At 40.7% G+C, this 22,163-nt stretch overlaps 1 protein-coding gene across 1 annotated transcript in view; it reads right to left on the bottom strand.

The window, feature by feature from the left end:
- arid5b (AT-rich interaction domain 5B) overlaps positions 1-21,916 on the bottom strand; it is a gene marked incomplete at its 5' end in the record, with an annotated part of 72,317 nt that extends 50,401 nt beyond the window's left edge. The window contains 3 exons of the mRNA XM_079168516.1: positions 10,913-11,147; positions 21,315-21,569; positions 21,896-21,916. Of these exons, the coding sequence (XP_079024642.1) occupies positions 10,913-11,147; positions 21,315-21,569; positions 21,896-21,916 (511 nt within the window). The remainder of the gene's footprint in view (positions 1-10,912; positions 11,148-21,314; positions 21,570-21,895) is intronic.
- Positions 21,917-22,163: the final 247 nt, after the last annotated feature.

Raw genomic sequence — 22,163 nt, 5'->3', positions numbered from 1 at the left:
TTGATTGCCAGATTGAAAAGTTTGCATTTAATAGGTCCTGTAATACATGAAGGAATTATTCAGAGGGGCTCCTTGTCAAAAACCCAAATTGGTTCTTTTGACTATCAAAAAAACAACCGGGGCCTCGTAACAAATGAGCTATCACAGACGCTCTAAAGGGCCTGCTTTTGTGCCGTAGATGAAGTTATGCGTACGGCTTTGGCCCCTCTGAATTATCCGAGTCATGAGGAGGAGAAGTTGATAACGTGATTACTACGAGGCAACATTGTCCCCTTAAGATGAGGAAGACAAGTTTGTGCCATGTTGATCCCCTTTTGTGTAGTGACGGATTGACCGTAAACACTGCTCGCTGCCTGTTCCCCGGCTGCATCCTGACTAATGAAAGACTACTGCTGGGTTTTGGGGGTCAATCCACTTATGGCGCAGTCAATTCTGAGAGTAAAAACAAGCTGCTCTGCAAGAACCCGAAATGTGCAAATACCACAGGGAGCAAATTTAATCAACTATCTTTGGTTGCAGCAATACAGCTGCCTTATACACAAACAACTGAAAGCCCTCTCCATGTCTCTTTCCCTCTCCTCAAGCGAGCTTAAAAGCTTTTACACCCAGGTGATGATACTCTATCTACTATGACGGCCACTTTCATTTGTCACGCAGCTCTGTCCGACACAAACTCAATTGCGCAGCTGTGATCAGAGATCTCGGAGGTTGTCACCGACAGGGAGAAAGAGGGATACATGGAGAGTTTCAGCTTGTAGCGGACAGCGTTTCCAACCACACATATCCTCCTCCTGCAGAATGAAATGGATGACATGTTTGGCTTTAAATGCATCTTTAATGGGACAGCAACTTCCCATTTGAGTGAGTTCTGCGGGAAGGTTAGAGCAAAGGAGGGAGAGCGAGACAAAAAAAAAAAAACATCTTATCAGGAGATTGAGAATTGGGTCAGGCAAGGAATTACATGCCATTCTAGATCAAAGTGTGTATTTCCTCAAAGAAGGGCCTCTCATTATCTACTCAGACTTATTCTCAGGGTGTAACTGTGCAAAAGGAAACATGATTTAATATGTTTTCAGTAAAAGAATGAAGCACAAAAAGAGCAGGAGGGGGAAAAGGAATAATACTAGAGGCTATTTGAGACAGGCAAGTTTCCCAATAGTAAAACTGTAATGAGGAAGAGAAGGGGGGTTGTTTGTTTGGGGGGGGGGGGGGATTGTCATTCAGCATGGCTCCATTGTGAATTCCTGTCATTATATAAGAACCTCTCTTTCTCCTTCTCTCTCTATCATCAGATCTGTACAGAGGAGGAGGGCTTTAAATAAACAGAACCCGTAGAGTTAAGCCAACTGGAACCCTTTTCAATAATTACATCCAGCACAATACTCAATTTACATCGCATTTATTTAGCTGGGAGACTTGACAATGTGACAAAGAAAAGAGTGACATTAGCATCGGATGATAACAACTAGAGCGGTGCGCTCCCCAAGGGGAGATGTTTTAGTCTGTGGCTCAGAGAGAGAGACTTTACAGATAGCAATATGTCATTAAAAACCAGCACCATCTGTTCAGATTTCTTGTTTATGTGCTGTCATTGATATAAAGCGGACTGAAGATACAAAAGCAAATCCCAGAAATGCAAACTGTAGGAAATTCTCCCAGCACTTAGTTGTGATTACACACTCAAACAGCCCCACAAAAATGAAAACAACCACTAACAATTGTTTTCTCTCCACAACCGCTAATGATCTCAGTTTGAAGTTCCGCAGCTCGCTCCGGCACAAACTGTTTTCACAAGGCTGCCGTGTTACTCATGTGAAACTCACAGTATCTGGCTAAACAAGCAGGTAATTTCTGATAAACTGCGACCAGCTTGGCTTTAAACGTATTCATTCCAGATTACAGAACATGACTTCTGATGTGGCAAAGCCTCCGCTTTACCAACAGAGCTGTAATCACTGTAATGCAGCACATACAGTGTTTGTAGCTGCTTGTCTCATATCTCGCAGGAAAGATAAGAACTTCAAAGGAGAATATCTACTCGCTCCGATAACAACTTTATGTGTACTGGTCACTCCATATTTTTTATTTCTCTCAGTAATATTGCTGTGGGGTTTGTTTGTTTTTCGCAACAGCTCGCAAGTAAAAAAGGTCCAATGTGAGTCTTTTGTATATTGTATACAGTATGACAACACAGTGGGAAGAGACACAGAATTATTTGGCAACGGCTTCTATTGTTTAAAACCTTGCCAGTCATAGTGGTGAAGCAATAAATGCACCTTTGCTTCCTCATGGAAGCCAAATACTGAAATATCAGGTTGTATTTGTGTATCTAGTGTCAGCTCCATTGCTCAGATGTCCTCTCTCCCATTTAATAATCATCATTTGCAAGATCAATAAAGGTTGCACCTATATTACATTGGTACATAGGGATTCAGGGACTCTGCTAATGTTAGCTGTAAATATTATCCTCTGACATGTCGGTTGAAACAACAGCTTCCTTGAGTTATGGCTGAGGGAAAAATCAGGGGGAAAAACAAGACTGGCTGAATGCCTCTCATTTTGCCAAGTGCTCCTCAGGCCAGTACATAACAAGGAAATGGACTGACAGGTTGAAAAAGAGGACAGAGAGGCATCAGTGATCTATTGTTTGCAGCCAAGGCGCTCCTTCCAACTCCTCTGGCAGTCAATATATCAAAGAAACCAAAATAAATATATTACACCATCTGCACAGAGATATTTTGCAAATACAAATGACGTAATTTGTATTTCTTTGGCTTAATAAAAGCATTAAGAGCAGTTATGTATCCAAGCAAGTATGTGTGAGCATATACACACACACACACACACACACACACACACAGCTCCCACCAAAGGTCTGGAATCTATCAAAGCCCCCATTGCAATTACCTTTGAATGCAGGAAAAATGCATTACCTCTGTGCTGTGAAATGAACACTATGTTATTCCTACAAGGCTAGAAGTCTATCTTCCATACTGTGTACTACAGTATATATCATGCAGCTGATTACAGTTTGTGACCCTCTTGCATCAGTGCTGCCTTTCAGATTATAACAGATATTAAGTGGATGTCGAGAAAGCTGATCTGCAATCAGTGGAGAGAGCTATTTTCTTTTACCTTAACACAGGTCTGACTGAAATTGTTTTTCTAACACTGTAATGTTAAGGCGGAATTAATTGGGTATTTTGTTCCCACACACATACACATGCTGTGGAATTCAAGTTATTATTATTATCAATGTGCGCAGATGGGTCTTATAAATCATATCACCACAAAGCTTAAAAAGTGAGTCATGATTCAAGTTCTACGAGATCGATGCCGTTCATATTCAGTGGTGGAAGAAGCATTCAGATCCCGTATTTAAGTAAAAGTGTCACTTAAGTAAAAGCATGTAAGTGTTATTAACTAAATGTACCATAAGTATCACAATTAAAAGTGCGCATAAGCCTACTCAGTCCTCAACATTGTTCCTATGAGTATACTCTACACTTACTGATGCATTAGTGTATAAGTAGTATTTCACTGTTGAGTGGAGCTAATTTTAACTATTTTATGCACGGTTGGGTAGTTTAATCTGTAAAGATGCATCAGCTCTGGATTTTCACATGTGTATGCCAAATCTGAATCTGTAAAGTAGTGACTTAAACTGACAAATACAAGTAATGCAGGAGAAGTATGATGTAAAATAATAAATAAAATGCTCGAGTAAAGTACTATACCTTAAATCTGCACAGAGATTTAGTAAATTATTTACATTCCAGCACTGCTCGTATTCATTTCACAATGCTATGTCCATTTGTGTGTTTTTCTTAATGTGGATTTCAAATTCAAGTCCTTTTAATACACACAACAGGACAGGACAGTTGTACATGCATTCATAAAGCAGATGGACTGGCATGCTCATAAAATATGCAGAGCTGTTAATTGTACAATCTGTGATGTGTAGAAGGCCCACTGAGCAGCACAGAATCATCCACATATAAGGCAGAGTGTCAACATAACATGTCAGGGAGACATGTACAAAAGGCAGTTCGGCACTGAAATATTAATGCTGCAGTAATACTTGAAATGAGCATCATCTCGACAAAGACAAATTTAGAAATCTCTTCAGTAAGCCTGCTGGTTGGGTAACACTTAAGTGTGAGTCAGAGTGTAACTGGAACTAGCAGGCAATTTGTTTAAGAAACAAAACACACAACCGGAGATAAAAAAACTCCTGATTCATGTGATTTTATGGCTTTTCATAATAAGATAATCAAACACACAAAAAAAAAAAAAAAAATCTATTGGGAAATGTGTCTTATAAGGAGACAAGCTAGTGTGTTATGAAAGAACCTCACTCCCTTTCTGTCTATTTAAGATGCCTGGCAGAGGTCACATCAATAGCAACTCTGTTGTTCCAGACCTGACTAATGGAGAGAAGAGAGACACAACTGTTGTTTCAGACCTCGCTAATGGAGAGACGGAGCTCTTCATTTCCTCTGAGGCCATTCTCATTGTTTAACCATCCACATCAGCCTTCAGCCCCCTCCCTCGCTCAAAGCAAAAAAACACATTATGTGACATTCTAGAAATGAAATAACACAAATTATTAATGAATATAGCTATCCGACGAAGCTGAATTTGATAACGGTGCGAGCCATAACAGGATATCGCTGAGATGTAGGGTGGTCTCTCTCTCTCTCTCTCTCTTTTTCTCACAGTGTGTCTTTCTCTCTCTTTCTCCCATTCAAATTCGAGACATGCTCAAACATCTAATAGATTTTTCCACCCCGGCACACAATTTACTGCTTACAGATTTAGAATTCTCTGGCTTCCGGCCAGTCAGAAGTGAATTAATGATATGAGCACATCAGCGAGGAAAAACAGCTTGTGATTCTCTCTCCTACAGGTCTGAGCATAATGAAGAAGATATTGCCATAAACCCTTCCAGCACCACCGAAAAGAAGAGAAAAAAAAAAAAACATACCAAAGAAGGAGAAAAAGTGGGGAGGGGTGAGGGAGGCACATAATCAATACAAACACTCCATTAAATTACTACAAAAAAGGATTTTGGACAGTTTGTGTAGTTCTGTGGAAAAAAAAGCAGAAGGGGAAGCAAATATGTTTGAAGGGCGGAAAGCAAACAAGTGCAAACGATACAATCTGCCACATATTCTGAATGGAGGAATACAGTGTGGCGGGTCTTACAAAAGCATTCTCTCTCTCTCTGTCGGAGTCACAACATACCATCACTCTTGTAACACCGCGACACTTTTTCTTTATCTTTTCCAAGAAACCGCTTTACTCCTTCCCACGTTGCAGTCGAAACATAAAACATTTTCATGTGTGATAGTGACTCAAAGTCCCAAATATTGTTCTGTATTGTCACCAAGACAAATCAACCATGAGGAGACAGCATCTGTCTGTTTCCTTATCACCGGTTCCTGCCCGCATAAAAACATTCAGTGGCGCGCTCAACAGTCTCTGAAAAGGGACAGAATCTACCCTCTACATCAAATTGAAATGTTCCGACTGAAATATTGTCGGGTATATCAACTCAGGTATATGTGCCAAGCCTGGCAAACCGATCAGATGTTGCATCAGGTGGAAATACAGTCGTACTATCCCCGAGCGGGCGAGGCTGTATAGAATCTTCAAATGCAGTGATATCGCTCCGTGCCTCACTGGCCTACTGTGCCTTCCAGCTCAATCAATGTACGTTTAGCTGTGATCACATAGAGTAAAGTACTAGTCCGTCTCAATTCCAGACAACACTGTTAGTCTGAGTACGTTCCGAGTGTGTGCACACTGAAAAAATGTCAGTAAAGTATTAGGACGTCAAATATAGGCTTCATTTTGTTGATGTTCATTATTGTTCTACAAAGAAATAGGCCTTTTACACATAAGACATCTTGACATGTCATAGTAGGAAAAGCTAAGGTGTAAATAATACAGTTGATGATGGCTGAATTCCTTTTAGCTGTTTTGATTTTAGGTTCCTGGTATTGTGCATGTTCGCTCACCGTCAAAACAACACCTGAGTAGCCATCGTGCTGTTATTTTAACATGACAAGCGTCAAAGGCAACAAGACTGGCGAGCTCAAGAGGTTGTTGACATAGAAATGACGTAAAAAAAATAGCACTCAGAATTGGCTTACAGAATTTCATTAGGTAGAAGGAAAAGGGCGAAACAAAAGCATGTGATTGGTTGACGTTTCGACGCGTCTTTGGAGCGCTGAAAAAAGGTGAGACCGGCTGAACTTTGACTTGTAGCGCATCACATCCATCATAAAATGCTAACTGCAAAATTGTTCCACAATATACCGTATAGAATTAGTATGTAGTGAGGAATTAGGACACAGTCGGTTAGGTCAGTTAGGTCAGTTATTGAGGATTATAGGAGGTAAATGCCATAATGTCATTCATTTTATACATACAACTCAAGTACAACTTTGACTCTGGACACTGATGTAGCAGCCAGTTTTACTTGTCATTGCAAGGTAAACACAGGTGTTATTAACAACATTAATTATGGCCCTGTTCAATTTAGGTGGGCCACTGTGCCTGTTGGCTCACTGGAATAGCTGTGACACACTGAATAAAATGGGACCATAATTCATTTTATCAATTACACCTGTGTTTACCCTGCATGTCAGAATGGCTGCTGTGAAAGGGGCCTACTGGACGGAAATCATCAATCAAAGCTCGCCATTTACAGCTTTTCATAGAATAAAGAAGCTGCATGAATAACATGCCTTTCCTTGAAAAATGTATAACTGACCTTAATTACCAGCCCTAACAGTTTTAATATGCAGCACTGCAGTAGACATCAGACCGTAATAAGTAAGATAATATTATTTTTGTAATTGTATGGTGTCGTTTACTTCAATTTTCAGAAGGTGCTGCAGCACAAAAATAGTATTAAAAGTCAAGGGGAGGGGTGACTCCTTTGGTAATACACTGTATATTTTCTCCGCCTGCACGGATACCCGGGTTGTTTTCTCAGACAGCCCTGATCCTCACAGCACTGAGGGATGAACCAGCTACTGATGATGCCACAGGTGAGGGCAGGAGTCAGGAACACCATCTATGTTCTTTGAATGCAGGAGTCACAAGCTTTGACCTCGTCTAATCCTCCAAATCATCTCAACTCACTATCTGCTCACTGGCTTCTGCGCTAAAGGCTTGAATTGAAGAAATACAAGACAGAAAACCTATTGAGCTATTTTGTGAGCAGGAGCAATCCTTTTGTTTTTAGTTTTTTTATTTTATTCATTTTATTTTCCTTCTACAGCTCTCCGTTTCTTCTGGCTAAAGCCAACAAACTGTATCAGCAGATACAGCTCTCAGGCGCTCGGCCTCGTAGTATACGAGCAGAAACCAATTTCGGCAGGCAGCAATGAAAAAAAAAAAAAGAAAAGAATCAGGCCAGTTCTCTGGGGAGAGATAGTGGGGCACAATGTAAACTTCCCTGGCAAGTCATCCCTGGTGGATTTAACAGTAAAAAGAAGCTCTAATGCTCAGTCCAATACAAGATAAACTGAGTGGACAGTTTGCTTTAACTGATTAAGTGAATCACATTACAGATTATGTAAAGACTGCAAAGTACAATACATCACTCTTCATGCACTCGAAGAATTATTCGATTGATAAGATTATTGGCTTTGGTGTACTGTATGTGGGAAACTACACTGTTTTTAATGTGATTAATGTCCTTTGCGTTACATGCAGCTACAAAACTATACATACTAAAATCATCATTTTGTAAACCGTTTTCATCCTTTATCTTGCCGAGAGTTAGATGATACCACTCTCATGTTTGTAAGGTAAATATGAGGCTGCAGCAAGCAGTCGGTTAGCCTAGCACAAAGACTGGAAACAGGGGGAAGCAGCTAGCCCGTCTCTGTGGCAACAACACAGTGACAACAAGAGGAAGACGTTACGGAACTCAGCCAAGAAATAGTCCACCACATTTTTTGTAGAGATTAAACAAACAGGATGTTAATTTGTGAGCTCTAGGTTTGATAGGAGCCAAGCTAACGGTTTCCCCCTATTTACAGTCTTCATGCTAAGCTAAGCTAATTGGTTGCAGGCAGTATCATCATATCTGCAGTACAGACATTAGAGTGATCTCAATGTTCTTGTCTAAATCACGTTCTTGCCGTGATTTAGACAAGAACATTGAGATCACTCTCAGACGGACTGATGCTTTGTTTCTTTCAGTTTTACGAAGGCATTCTCAAGGTCCTCTTATTCCTGGTCAGCCGCACTTTTAAAACACTGCATTTCAAAGCCTGGCGAAAGCTGGAATTTGAATTATCATACCAATCATCTCTCTGCCTCACAGGTTTTAGAGTCACAGCTGTCGATGCTGCAGGACAGCGGCAAAGGTCACTTGTTTCTCTAATTAATTAATTAACTTTGTGCGGGCCTCTTTGGTTTCACCCTTTATGCATTTCTGAAGACAGAATGGAGCTTTGTTTACTTACCAAACCATATTGCTCTATGTATGCGATGCAGATCAGGGAAAATACAAGTGTCATTTGGATGTTTCAGACACATTTGTCTTCAATATTTTTCATATGTTGACTGTGAGACAAAAAGATATAACTGTGTACTTAATTCACATTGGCAGCGTGCCAGGAAAAGTTAGGATACGCACTGAGAAAAAAAAAAAGAGAACGGTTTCCCTCGATAACAATGGCACACTTTATTGCTCTTTAGCTCACAATGTTTTTCTGTGCAGCTTGTGGTATTGCTGCAGTATCCTGTTATGGGGAACAATCCAATTCCTCTGACATAGTTACAGATCAGCCCGAGAATAACAATCAGCAAATATATCATTCAAGTAAAAAGAGCGAGCAGCCACTTCTGTTTAGAAATACAATCCAAAAAAGAGCATATAGCTCTATCATAAAAAGTCAGTTTAGTCAATGAGCCAATATTACACAGAATTACAGACATTCAGCTACAAGATGCTTTCAGAGTACTTTTATATCTGATCTGCTGCTGGGGCATGAATATTTCATTTCAGTAGTCAGCAGGATTGCAGTGGCATATTTCATATTTCTATGCAAACCCTTGCTCAGAGTAACGTGCATTTGCGTTTGAAGAATAAGTAATATCTCACACTCTCTCCCAAACTCTCTGCATCGCTCATATTGTTAGACTGTCAACAACCGCCACGCCAAAGAGGTAGTGAACAAACAAACAAACGGATAAGTGAGTGCACACCACTGATTGTCGGTGTGTAGCATGTGTTCGTGTCCATCTACGTGTGTGTGTGTGTGTGTGTGCGTGTGTGTGCGTGCGTGTGTGTGCGCGCGTGTGTGTGTCTCTGGTGCCCTGCCAGAGTCTGAGCCCGTTCTGCTGAGTGGGCAGATTCTCTGGCGGAGTGTCCCATCGGAGTGACAAGTGCATTTAGAAACAGCCTGATGGAGTCATTAACGGCAGCGCTGCTCATTAGCAACACACGCACACATTCACACACACACACACACACACACACACACACAACCCCTCAGTAGCAATAGCGTCATTGTCCGGTTATTACACAGACAATAGCTAAATCTATAAAACCTGGACGAAACAGCACATTTATAGAAAGCCCTGATATGGAACATAATATCATTTAAGAAGCAGGCTGACACATCTATTTGTGAAAGCAAGCAATCACACACACACACACACACACACGCATACACAAGCACAAGCAAACTGTATTGATTACTGGAATAACAACAAAGCATCCATTATTGATCCTCTTGTCCTTTTTGTGTATGAGATTCAAGCAATATCGAGTAATCAAGGGCATTACAGCATCACATAGAAGCACACCACAGCTTCTCTTCCTGGAAGATCAGGAGCAAAAAACAGTCCAGGACTCATCAATAAACCACTATTTTCTGCAAAAAAAAGAGGGCTCATGTTTTCAAGCCTATAGCAGTTTCACTTCCACAAAGGCTTTAGGCATAAAATGATTCTGAAAAATGAATTAATTGAGGATTAAAAAGCTACGTTTCTGGCTTAAATCAGCAGGATACATACATATAATCTGACAAGACATGATGGTATTTCTAGCATGTTTGCTAAGCTACATTATACCATTGTAATCAGTATTAGGCATTACATCACAGCCATGTGAGAGCGAGGCAAATAACTGGGAAGCAGCTTCAAGGGGAACATTATGTTCTTTCTGATTATTAGGCTCAAATGCCAGAGTTTCCTATTTGCATCGGATGAATCATCCACAGAGACATCCAGCTTTATGTTTGGCCTGATTCATAGGAAATGCTGACGTGAGACTCAAAGAGCCCGGTGCAGGAATCAAACAATCACCAACACTTAATGGCACCGTATACATGATGGATACGCCAGACAACCATTCAGACACAAACAGCAATGATCCTTGAAGCTCCAGAGATACACAGCCAATTACGATCTGAACTGATGTATAAGACGGCGTCGGAGGAGCCGTAGACTGCAGTTTGATGTGACTCAATTATTTTAAAACATTACCAGCTGAATTATGTGATTTTTGCAATGCTGCCTTTGTTGTTGTCGCACTCTAAAAAGAGCTGTTATACTGTAGGATAATAATGCGTTGGCAAACACACTGCCATTACCTCTATCCTGCCTCTATTAGCGTGATTCTCAGCTCATTATATCGGGAGGAATTCCAACTACACACTGATGAATTACTGCAGTCAAGACAACACTTGTTAAACCAACCAAAGGACAATAAACATAAGCTGATTTATGGTGGAAACGGGACACAAATACAAAAACATTCAACACAGCAGCCCAGAGAAATTGGAAACTCTGCAGTAACCTTTTGGAATGAAGAAATGCAACAAAAAAAAAAATAACCTCAAAAACGGCAAAAGAAATTGAGGTTTCTGCTGACGCTCACCAAGCTGTGTCCTCTCCCGCTGGACATCCTTGAAGTTGAGTCCGCTGGTCAGGGTGCTCTCCCGGTAGCGGTGGAGGGCCTCCCGCCTCCCGTTGGTCCCCAGCTCCCGAAGCACAGAGGGTTTGAGAGGCTCGGCCTTCAGACAGTGGGTCCATCCTGAGAAGTCTGGTACCGTCCACTTCACCAAGTCCTCCAGCCGCACAATCACCTTCTCAGACACTGCAATTACCTCGTGCTGAAAGGAAGCGGGGAAGAATCCCAATTACAATCAGCGCATATAAGGAGTTCAATGCAACTATGTCAAGGTCATGGGTTATTTAATTTTGCCACAATTTTACGACTCTGTTTGAAACAGTTTTGTTGCACAGACACGTAAATATTTCAAAAACAGCACATCGGCATGGAATCTATTTCGCTCTGTAAAAAAAATTTGGGATTAAAAGAATACACTTTTGAACATTCTCTACTACATTAGTGCCAACATGACATTTTGAGCACACATTTTTATATTTGTCCGTTTCTTTTCAGCATTTTTTAAACTCACAAAGTGTCCCTGACATTTTCAGTTCCATAAATCCCCCGCTTTAACAAATAAACAGTGAATTCTTACGTTAGACTTGACCCTTTGTTACTTAAACGTATTGCCTTCAAATGATTTGTACTTTTTCTCTCATTCTAAACAACTTTTGGATACTTTCTTAGTATTTATTTTTGACTTGTCTTGATTTGTGCCATTTTAAAATAAACCAAGTCTCTGAATTTTAGAGCCTTTAATTCAATAAACAGTGGGTTAGGTGATGTGTAATGAGTAGTTTTGTTTACAATTATAGCTCTGCTTTAGTACAAAAACATGTATTTGTCTTATGTGTGTTTCTCCATACTTCCACTGAGTATGTAACATTGGGGAAAGAAGTATGCAGAGACTTTCCTTAACTAGAAGTAGAAATACCATTGTCTAAAAATACCAATCTTTACTGAAGTAAAAGTACAGAAGTGATATCAGCTAAATAGTAGTCATTATGAAGAATAGCTCACAAGTGTTATTTTAGTATATTATATTGTTCTTTTTTTGTATATACTACTGGTTAGAGTAATAGTATACTACTGCATCATACCATATTTCTTCACATAAAATCTTAATCAGCAAAGTAGGAACTATAAGTGTAAATAATGCACTTGTAGTAAATAGCACATTAGTTCCCTCTAAAATGCAGAAGTAGAACTAGAACTAGTATATCGTTAAAAAAATACACAAGTCCATTTCTTGAGTAAATGTACTTTGTTACATTCCACCACATGGCAAGTAATGTGGGAGTATAACAGGATTAAAATAAGGATAAAGATCCGAATCAGAAGCTAGTAGAAGTAACTGGACGAACAACAGGACGTCCTTATTTATCAACTAAATTGATGCGTGAGTCGAGTAGCATTACGGCTGTGGATGCACATTAATGTAAGTAAATTACTGCACCATGAATATGGATGATGTGGATGATTGCTGAATTGAATTTATGCCAGCAGTTAGATCAATGTCAACGGGGACGTAGATGTTTTTAGACTTTTTGATTAGCATTTAGGAACTCAGGCTGCCGATGTTCGCCATGAATGTTGAGATTTTTATGCTTTTAACACAGCGGCTGTGATTACACCTTGACAGTGTAGAGGAGCAGAGGAAATGTAATTTGTTAGAGTGAGAGTGTAATGATTGAACAGGAGAAAGCTGTGAGCAAGTGGTCTCCCTGACACACAATAAAACTAATATGACACCGTCAGAAAACTATAAATGGAAATCTATAGCAGTGATGTGCATGGCTGACACTGAGGTAAGCCTAATATAACTGTGGTGCGTTTGTGTACATACTTTATTCTGTTCAGCTGGCTTACTTAATACGATTTGCTCTCAGTATGTGCTTCAACCTTCTTTTTTTTTTAAGGTTGATTCAACCCCATCTAATAACTCTCATACTTGAAGAACTACAAGTCCGATGGAGAAGCAAGGAAGCGGAGATGCTTAAATGTGTTTCCATTTGAAGGGCTAATGGCTGAAGTGCTTGTTACCGACAGAGTGGAGTAGTGTGCTGGAAGATGGCTATTACAGAAACAGGGAAATCTGGAGGACAGATGTGTACAGGCAGAAATGCAGACACTGCGAGTAGGTCTCTGATGTTTACCTTGGTTATCTCCAATTTACCACGCATCTGTCTGCCTGTACACAATTCCCCTCAAAGAGCCTGTATATTAATGGCATTAAAATAACATTCATTTACTCATTATTGACATATTTAATCACCGTATGCATGAACGTAGAGAGGGGGAACGCAATAAAAGCTAAACCTTTACGATCTAATGAAATCCAAAAGGACAACTCTGCAGTAAATCCTTCCAATGTGAAGCTTAAAATGTCAAGTTTCTCTGGTCTTTTGGCATTTTAAGCTGCGTTCCCCGTGTTTTGAAAAGTTATTTCAAAGTGTCCCTTTCATTTTGTCGCCATATTATAAAAACAAACACATGAGCACATGACTTTTCAGCGTTTCAGATTCTCTCTGAGGGCTCTGCCTATACAATTACCCATATTCAGTTCTCACATCATCTGCAACTACAGGCATATCACATCCCAAACAGTTGGAGACAGCATTTCCTTATAAAGGAAAAGCCTGCGAGGGATAGCTTGATATAGCTGTGCCTCCCTCACTAAGTAGAAACATCAAACATGGGTTTTCGGTCTTCTTATAATGAGCTGTCTTTAGCTGTCAAGTGGTGGCGGGTGGTTGTAACTGGCTTTCCATGCAATGAAAAACTGACTGCTGTTTCTACCTTCAGAAAAGCAGGCCATTTGAATAATGTAGAGCAACGGTAAATAGCATTCAGCCCGCAGCCAATAAGCACATTGTACTGTATCGCTGCAGAATTTGCTACTCTAGTTTGATGCAATCTACTGACGGCACATATAGAGAAACATAACCATGAAATATCTCAGTTGAGTCCATTCCAAACAAAAATAATGTACTGAATGTTTTGCGGCTGATGTATGAGTCAAACAGCAGTACTTCCAAGTAATTCAATAGCACACCAGAGCATACACACAGCAACAGCAAACCGTAAAAACACAGCCATTCCCTCCATATCAATCAGCTGAATGACATGCTGCCTTGTGTGAGTGTCAACAGATCCTGTTTGGGGACTTGTTCAGCTTGAGAGCAAAACACAACAGGTGAGAGCAATTCAGCAGCTGTCAACACAGTCCAGAATATAATCAGTCTATGAACGGAGCTGCAACAGGCCACATCCATTAGCTTTCTTTTACTTCACCAGCAAACTTTGCACTGGTTGAAGTCTGTGGGGTGTGATGAAGCATGTACAGTCAGGAAGCTGCATACTCGCTTGTGGTTTGCATAAGTCATGATATTTGATTGAGAAATGTTACGGCGGATATTGAATAAGGAGATGTGCTGTGTTTCCATGGAAAGGGTGTGTGAGAACCAGTTATTGAGAAACCATCATAACAACAGCATTACGCCAGCCTGGTTTGCCTCTACAAAAAAAAAGAAAACTGAAGAATTTCTACCAATAACAAGAAGAAGACAAAATGGCTGTAAACAATGATTGTTTTCTTTAAAGTATAATCTCTTATGATTGTTATTGATTCAGTGAAAAATGTACCAAAAACACTTCATATTACTTATTTTTGTCCAGTCTAGAACTCAAACTATTCAATTTACAATCACATAAAATGACAATTCTATAAATAAATGAGTCAATTTACAGACAATTAATCTGCAACTGTTTTGATAGTCAATAAATCATTTAAGTTGCATGTTTCTCACTCAAAACTGCAAAACGTCTGAGCATTTTCCAGCTTTCTGTCCATTATAATGATACATTTAATTTCTTTGGGTTTTGGACTGTTGGTGTAACAAAACAAGAAATTTAAAAGGCATCAACTTGCGCTTCAACTATTGTATGATTGTGGCACAGAAATTGAAGAAAATGGAAGAAAATAATCGTTGTAGCCATACATTTTTGCTCAACAAATGACTTAAATGATCCATCTAATACTATAATTGTTGTCAATTAATTTTCTGTCAAATCAATTAATCGACTAATTCCTTCAGCACTAGACATTGCCCCGATTAATCAAACCAGCAGCATTCATCAGTTTTGGGGTTTCAAAGACGTGCTTTAGAAAACCTGCTCTTCTGTAAATGCTGCTCATCCACACTGTCCTGTCATTTCCAGTTAGGCAGCTGATAGTTAAGCAAAGCGGCAGTCACAGCCAGCAGGCCACTTGATAATATAGGTCACAGGACTGCAAGCTCCCAGCCAAGAGGTGACACTCCACATCAGCAACATACCAAACAGCCTGGTGTCATTTCAGTGCCACTTCCTACACAGACGCATTAAGAGCACGTACACACTCTGAAATTGACTCACACACTAAACGTCTTAATGTGTTGCCAGAATTGTACCTCGGCTACGTCAATAAACGTGCACATTCTCCAACTGCTTGTTTTATGATTGAGTTAAAATGCAAGGTGACACATTAACAGCTGAATGTTACATTCCGTCTCCGTTCTTCTATCAATAATTTATGTTATTACCGCAGCAGCAAGATATCTCCAAAAACATTACGGAGTGAATTTATTGCTATGACTGCACATAATGGACTGGAAGTGGAGAAAAACAGACTTCTGCTGTGAAACTGTAGATAAGGCTGTTCCAGCAACCCGTGACTCCAGCAATCTCATTGAAATTAAAATCCATATCATTCAATTTATATGGATGCGGCGGTGCACTGGTGGCAAAACGGCACGCGAGGGAAATTCCCAATTCTGTGTACGGTGATCCAATTAGAAACAATGCACCCTTAAATATTCCATATCACTCTGAACAATTCCCTGCGAGAAATCCACGAACAGTGAGGGAGACATTCCTGACTGTCAGCGTTCTGCGGCGGAGCGTCTCATCGCTCGGACAGGACTTTCAGCTCGGGAGTCAAGGGGTGCACGCTCCTGGTGGGTGGGTGTCTTTCTATACTGTGGGTACACACATTCACACACACACACATACATACACATACACACACACACACACACACACACACACACAGTGCCCCTGTCATGCTGGGAAGGTTTCAGCCTGCTGCCTCAGAGAGGTCAGCACTGGAATTCCTAAGGCCAAAGGAGATTAGTAATTGAGTAATGGACATGGTGACATGGACAATGAGGAGACAGAGCAGAAGAAGGAGAGGGAACGAAAGAGAGAGAGAGAGAGAACCACAATATGAAACACAATATGAGTTCATTATCTATTTCCCCTCCCCGTGACTGACCTTGGCTTCAGTGTCCCAAAACAAACTTATCTAGGAATTAAAAAGGGAGCTCTGGGGAGTAAGCCAGGGACAATTGAATTAGAATATGTTTTTTGAGACTGCCTCAAGACTAGAAAGAGTTCAAGGTACAACACTTAAAAAGGTGAGAATCATTGTACATAATGTTCTGCCACTTAATGCATGCAGTTTATTCATATGCATAAACGTTGCTGTAATATCTGCAGGGGTGCCGAACTCATCTTTTATTCACTGATTCCATTAAGAGATTGCGCTCACATGAGCTGGGGTGATATATGAACTTAGCATTCTTTCGCAGTGATAATGACAGGGAAAAAGAGAGAGATAACAGGAGTTTTCAAAGGCTTTCCGAAAGTAGGTGAGGCATCCATCATGTAAGGTGACACCACGAAAAAGCTGCGTCAGCTCCCTTGAATCACAGCAGCTTTGTACTCTTGTATTTTAACAAATGCACACACAAGACAAACAAAAAAAAAACAGACTGAATACTTCCACGTCTTTCTATTGAAAGACACACAAGAGAAATATTGGCTGGAGTGTTAAGCAAAAGCTTCTCATCTCTGGCTGTATTCTCCTCAAAGGTTATAATAACGATCCACTGTAGCTGGGGGCACTGGAGTCATGCATCAAGGCAAATGTTTGCCTGTTCAAGTGGTTAGTCAATGACAAAGTGGGAAAAAAATGGGCTAAAGAGCATCAAAAGTCCCTTGACAAACTGGCCGCTGCTGTAACGTATCATTACTTAGGCGGCAAAGACACAAAACAGTGTGGTGAGAAGAATCAGAGGATTGTGAAGGATGAGAATGACAACTCCTTAACCAAATGGGAAATATTAGTGGGTTTTTTATAGCCTTTGAAGTCCAGGGTATTCAGTTTTAAAGGTTTTAAATTACACTATCCTAAAAAGCTGGCAATAATTTACATGCTATTTCAGCAATGGTGAGGAATTCACTGGAGGGCAGTGTTCAGAGTTAATGACTTGTTCTGCGGCAGGAGGAGGCACATGCACGCAGGCTACACATGCACGCTAAAAGACCCCCCCCCCCCCCCCACCACCACCACCACCACCACCACCACCACCTCCTAAATTCCTGCTATTGTTGCATGAATGGGGAGATTTGGTATGATGCGCAGACTGGACAAGACACGGCGGCAGTATGGATGTTCTAAAAAAGATCACTGTAAAAGTGCGCTATATCACATTTAAACCTGAGTCATTCAGCAGAACGACCTTATCCATCAAAATGCTGGTCGCATATCTAAGCCACTTACACTTAACTCAACTAGCATCCCAGATGCCTGAATTACCCATTCAGGGTTTTTCCCTCAGGAAAAATCAAAGAAGCAGCAAATGAATACAATCTAATTTCCCTACAAGCTGGCTTTCCAAGCACTGAAACACATGCATGGACTACTGCCATGTACTGAAGAAATGGCTCTGGATGCATGCCAAAGTGTTTTCCACAGCAATCAATACTGGCCTAGTGCTGCAGTCCCCAGCCTGTCAGTGTATGTGTGTGTGTATGAATGTGTGTGTGCGTGTGTGTGTGTGTGTGTGTGTGTGTGTGTGTGTGTGTGTGTGTGTGTGTGTGTGTGTGTGTGTGTGTGTGTGTGTGTGTGAGTGTGTGTGCCAAAGCCTTGTCAGCTAGAGGGACAGAATAGAGGAGAAGAGAGGTCAGATGAAATCAGAGGTGATGATAATAGCACATTAATATAACATGATCCAGAAATATTCTCAGCAGTTGTGAATTCACATTAAGAGTGCGTTACTGTATTTGCACTAAAGTGGGATATATAGTACAAGATAAGCATAAGTAATTAACCGCCTGAAGCAGAGAACACAGTAAGTGGGTGTTGTGTGCGGCGAGTTGTTATCTACAACAGCTCTCTCCTGAAATAAGGAGTCCAAAAACAGAAAGTATTGCAGCCGGCGAGCACACCAGCAGGAGAGGCAGGCGACTTGGAGTGAGAAGAAGTAATGTGTCACTCAATGAGTTTTAAAACACATGTGACTGTTTAGTCAGTGGCAGTTTGCAGGCACACAAATAGAGCAGAGGCCCCAAAAGAGGGTTTGTCATAATGGGTGAGCAACTCGACACAAAGCCTGTTTAAAGAGCAAGCAGAGCTCAACTGGTGGGGGTAAACACTGCTTGTCAGGGTGAGATGCAATGAAAAATAGAGCTTCCTCCACATATGGACTTAATAATTAACCCAGAATGAATCAAATACAATAACACATCAAATAAATAGATAGATTTATACAATTTCTCTGGATCTGTTCACCAACTACTCAGCAAACACATGCCGGGAGTGCCAGGTTTATTCAATGAATCACTATTTCTATTTTCAGCCAAAGCTGACTGGATTTAAAGCTGGCTACATTTAAAAAGGAATTGACCTCCAACCCTGTGACAGAAGAAAAACAAGCACAGTAGGTCATGGGTTGGTTCCTCTTGTCACCGCACAGCACAGCAAAACATGGCGACACAGCACAGGAGAGGCAGAGAGCAAACAAATACCTGAGAAACAACCAGGAAATTACATCATACCTCGGCGCTGAGAACACAAGTGAATCAGTAATCCAATTCCAGTGAGCTAGTTCAATATAAGGCTATTCTGATGTTTTGAAAAAGTTGTGCCTTTGGGTATTTGGGGGATATTGTGCTTCAGGCTTAAGATAATACCGTATGAGGCGTGATCTCATAGAGAAAAGGAGAAACACAGCCCTGGTTGTTTGCATGTCAAATGTTAAACTCTGCTTCTGTTTTATGTGTGAAAATATTCAAAAGTCAAACTAAGAATAAATGTCATGAGGCTCAATGACACCAAGTTGTGGCTTTACCTCATGATGTGCTCTTTTGGCACTGAAACCTTGTGAAAATAGCACACTTCCTGAGAGCTGTATGTTATCAAGTTCATATCTGAGTAACCATAGGCTAATTTGAACTCTTGATTTTCAGCCAGTCAATAACAGATTCACAGAGTGACTCCACAGCCATTAATCTGTCTTCATACACTACCAGAGTCCTGAAGAAAAATGACTAAATGTTTATAAACTCCACTACCTTACATGAACTCCTCTCTAGTGTTTACGTTTAAAAAAAAAAAAAATCTTTTCACACATCCAGGCGTGCAATTTTACCAGCCAATGAGTTTTAATGTCACATCTTTTTGTGATGCTGGTTTACCCTTCCTGTTTGTTTTCTGGATTATGGGTTGCATCTGTAAGCGCTCCTAGCTGACTCACACAGTACAGATTACTGTTATGGGGCAAAGTCAGCGAGAATCTGAATGGGCTCAGTGAAGGTCATAAACTGACTTGAAGTTGTCAGGGCAATTTCCGCTGTGTAATACAGTAAGTAGTCCGTTTTGCTGAGAGCAGGAGGCTCGACAAGCCCTTTAATTGAGATCAACCGGCAGACACCTACACTGCACTTAAAACATATCATCCTCAATTTATAATATTTCATAGTCTGGTTTATTCTATTACAAGACTGCAACTTCAAAGCATGTGCATGTGTCTCTGGTGCATGCAGGATTGCGTGCTGTGATGCAAGTTGCTGCATAATTCATGCAGGGAGATAGCTTGTATTCCTCTTATGCTTGTACTCTGTTATTAAATACACAAACTACAGCAGCTGCGTTTCCTCTTGAATCCTTCTGTGTTTCCTGGAATTCTTTGAGATTTGATTTGCATCGGCACTGCAGCCCTTCTGGTAGTTAATATAATATTTTCCAGATACACCCAAATGGACTGAAATGTAAGCACTTTGAAATGCAAATAAGTCTTTGGGTAAGGGGCGGAGCTGACATGTCGTTGCGCAACTGTGGCCTTGGAATCGGCGGCGCATGCACTCAAAGTAATTACTAAATAATTGCAGCGTGTTAAAGGCTAAAGCGAGGGGGCTTCAGGAGATGATACCCGTTCATAGAAGAAGTCTGCCACAAAGATGATAGCTTGTCTAAGCGACAGCCCATAAATAGCCACCTTTCTCATGAAAGGGAAATGTGATAGCCACTCTATTACTCAAGAGGAAAGAATGTAAGTAAACCATCAGCGGAAGAGTGGAGTACAAACACGGCTTTGTCCCTCCCTATAAACAATATAACAGCAGCAGAGAATAATTTCCATCCAGCCGCAAGTGATCACAAGCAGAGAGTAGTAATTAAAGTGCTGTAGTCGCTGCTCGAGGAATATCGGAGGGGAAAACAACACAGCATTTGTTTTAACAGCCGATGAGAAGAACCCTCGCTATCTGAGTAATGCCATTCAGTGCAACGATGTAATCGGATCACAAGCGCCACATATGGCCACAGTCAATCATAACTATTGCCTTTCTGTGCCAACAACAGCGTAATATAACGCGGAGGCGTTTTAAGTGCTGCCTCATATGTGAGCTGACAATATCAACATTGTTGAGGATGGAAATGTCCACATGGAAAAAATATGCAAAGCGCGGAGTAGTTAAAAAACGTGTCAGCGCTGGCTGTGTGCTCCGCCACGCTTTATGACTCGCTCTGCCTCTTTCAACATCAGGCGGCATTACAAAATATCTAATAACTATCGTACCGAACGATCTGAGCCGGGTTGACCCCATGCGTTCATTACCGTTTCGCAATTTCCGCCCATATGTCAGTATTTGACACGGTTTACCAAGAAATGAAATGACAGAGCCTAAGCGCAGGATTCTTGCGGATTTTCCCCTTTATAACACAATTAACCCCATAGAGCGCAGCAGCAGCCTTATTGAGCGCAGCTGGACAAGTGCACATTCAGCAGTTGACACCACAATAGGCAAATAGGTTAAAGTAAAACTAGGGAACAAGTACAACAAATAGTAGGTCAATCATTTAGCTGCTCGGGCACATCAATGTCAGTATTGATGCACGCGTATATGCGAATGTCTGCCGCCGGAGACCAAACATCCACTGCCAACACTTAATGCAGAACATAGGGTGTTTAATAAAATGCTCGCGAACAAGAGAGCGCACAGAGAATAAACACGTTGTAACACCAATCATTCATAATTATCCATTATGAATTAATAGTCCTACCTCTCCATGAATGCCTGTCCGTCCCTGGGGAGTATCCTCGGGTAGAAAATAAAGTTTGGAGCTTGATAAAAGTTGCTTGCTTGTTCTTTCTTCCCAGAGCAGCTGAAGCTCCGCTATGCAAATAGGATCCTCCGGTTTACATCTGACGAAGAAAAAGTCTCCGAGAGACAGAATCCTCGGTTTGCCGTCCCGGTTAAATTTAAAGGCTTTATAGAATATATATGGTCCATGTAAACCGCAAGACGAGCCCACCCACTGTAGAGGAAACACAAACAGAGAAATTAATGAATGGCTTATCAACTCATTTGGTAAACAAATCGTCTCTAAGTGGACACAAACGTTTTAAACATCCCTGCGTAATTACGCACGGTTGGCAAATATCACATTAGAACATCTCAGTTTCCTACACATAATTAGTATCATGTAACTATTTTTAATGTCCTACATATGACACAGATGTGGTCATGCTAAAGGCAATGTGGCAAACTTTTGTGTATTAGGCACGTGTGTACATCTTACAGTAAGTGGTGATTAGCGCAATGCGAAAATAAAATAAATAGACGGTTGATAACAAACGTTACCTTCAGTGAGTTCGGCTCCATCTCGACGTTATGAATTGATTAAACTCAACACGCTCTCCAAACTTGCTGGCTTGAATGGATCGTGAAGGTCCTGCAAGGGACATATTTCTATAGAGTTTAAAACATCGTGTATAAGTCGATTAAGAGTGCTGGAAAAATATGTTTTCTAGTAAAGGTACTGCATGATATACTGTGAAAGTATGTGTATTTATTTATTGAAGTAAATATTTTGCCGTGATTTTTTGAGCGAATTTCTATTAACCGTAAT

Source organism: Pholis gunnellus (assembly GCF_910591455.1).
Source record: "Pholis gunnellus genome assembly, chromosome: 11".
NCBI classification, from domain to species: domain Eukaryota; kingdom Metazoa; phylum Chordata; class Actinopteri; order Perciformes; family Pholidae; genus Pholis; species Pholis gunnellus.
The sequence above is the reverse complement of the archived record's forward strand: the minus strand, read 5'-3'. Positions and strand labels throughout refer to the sequence as shown.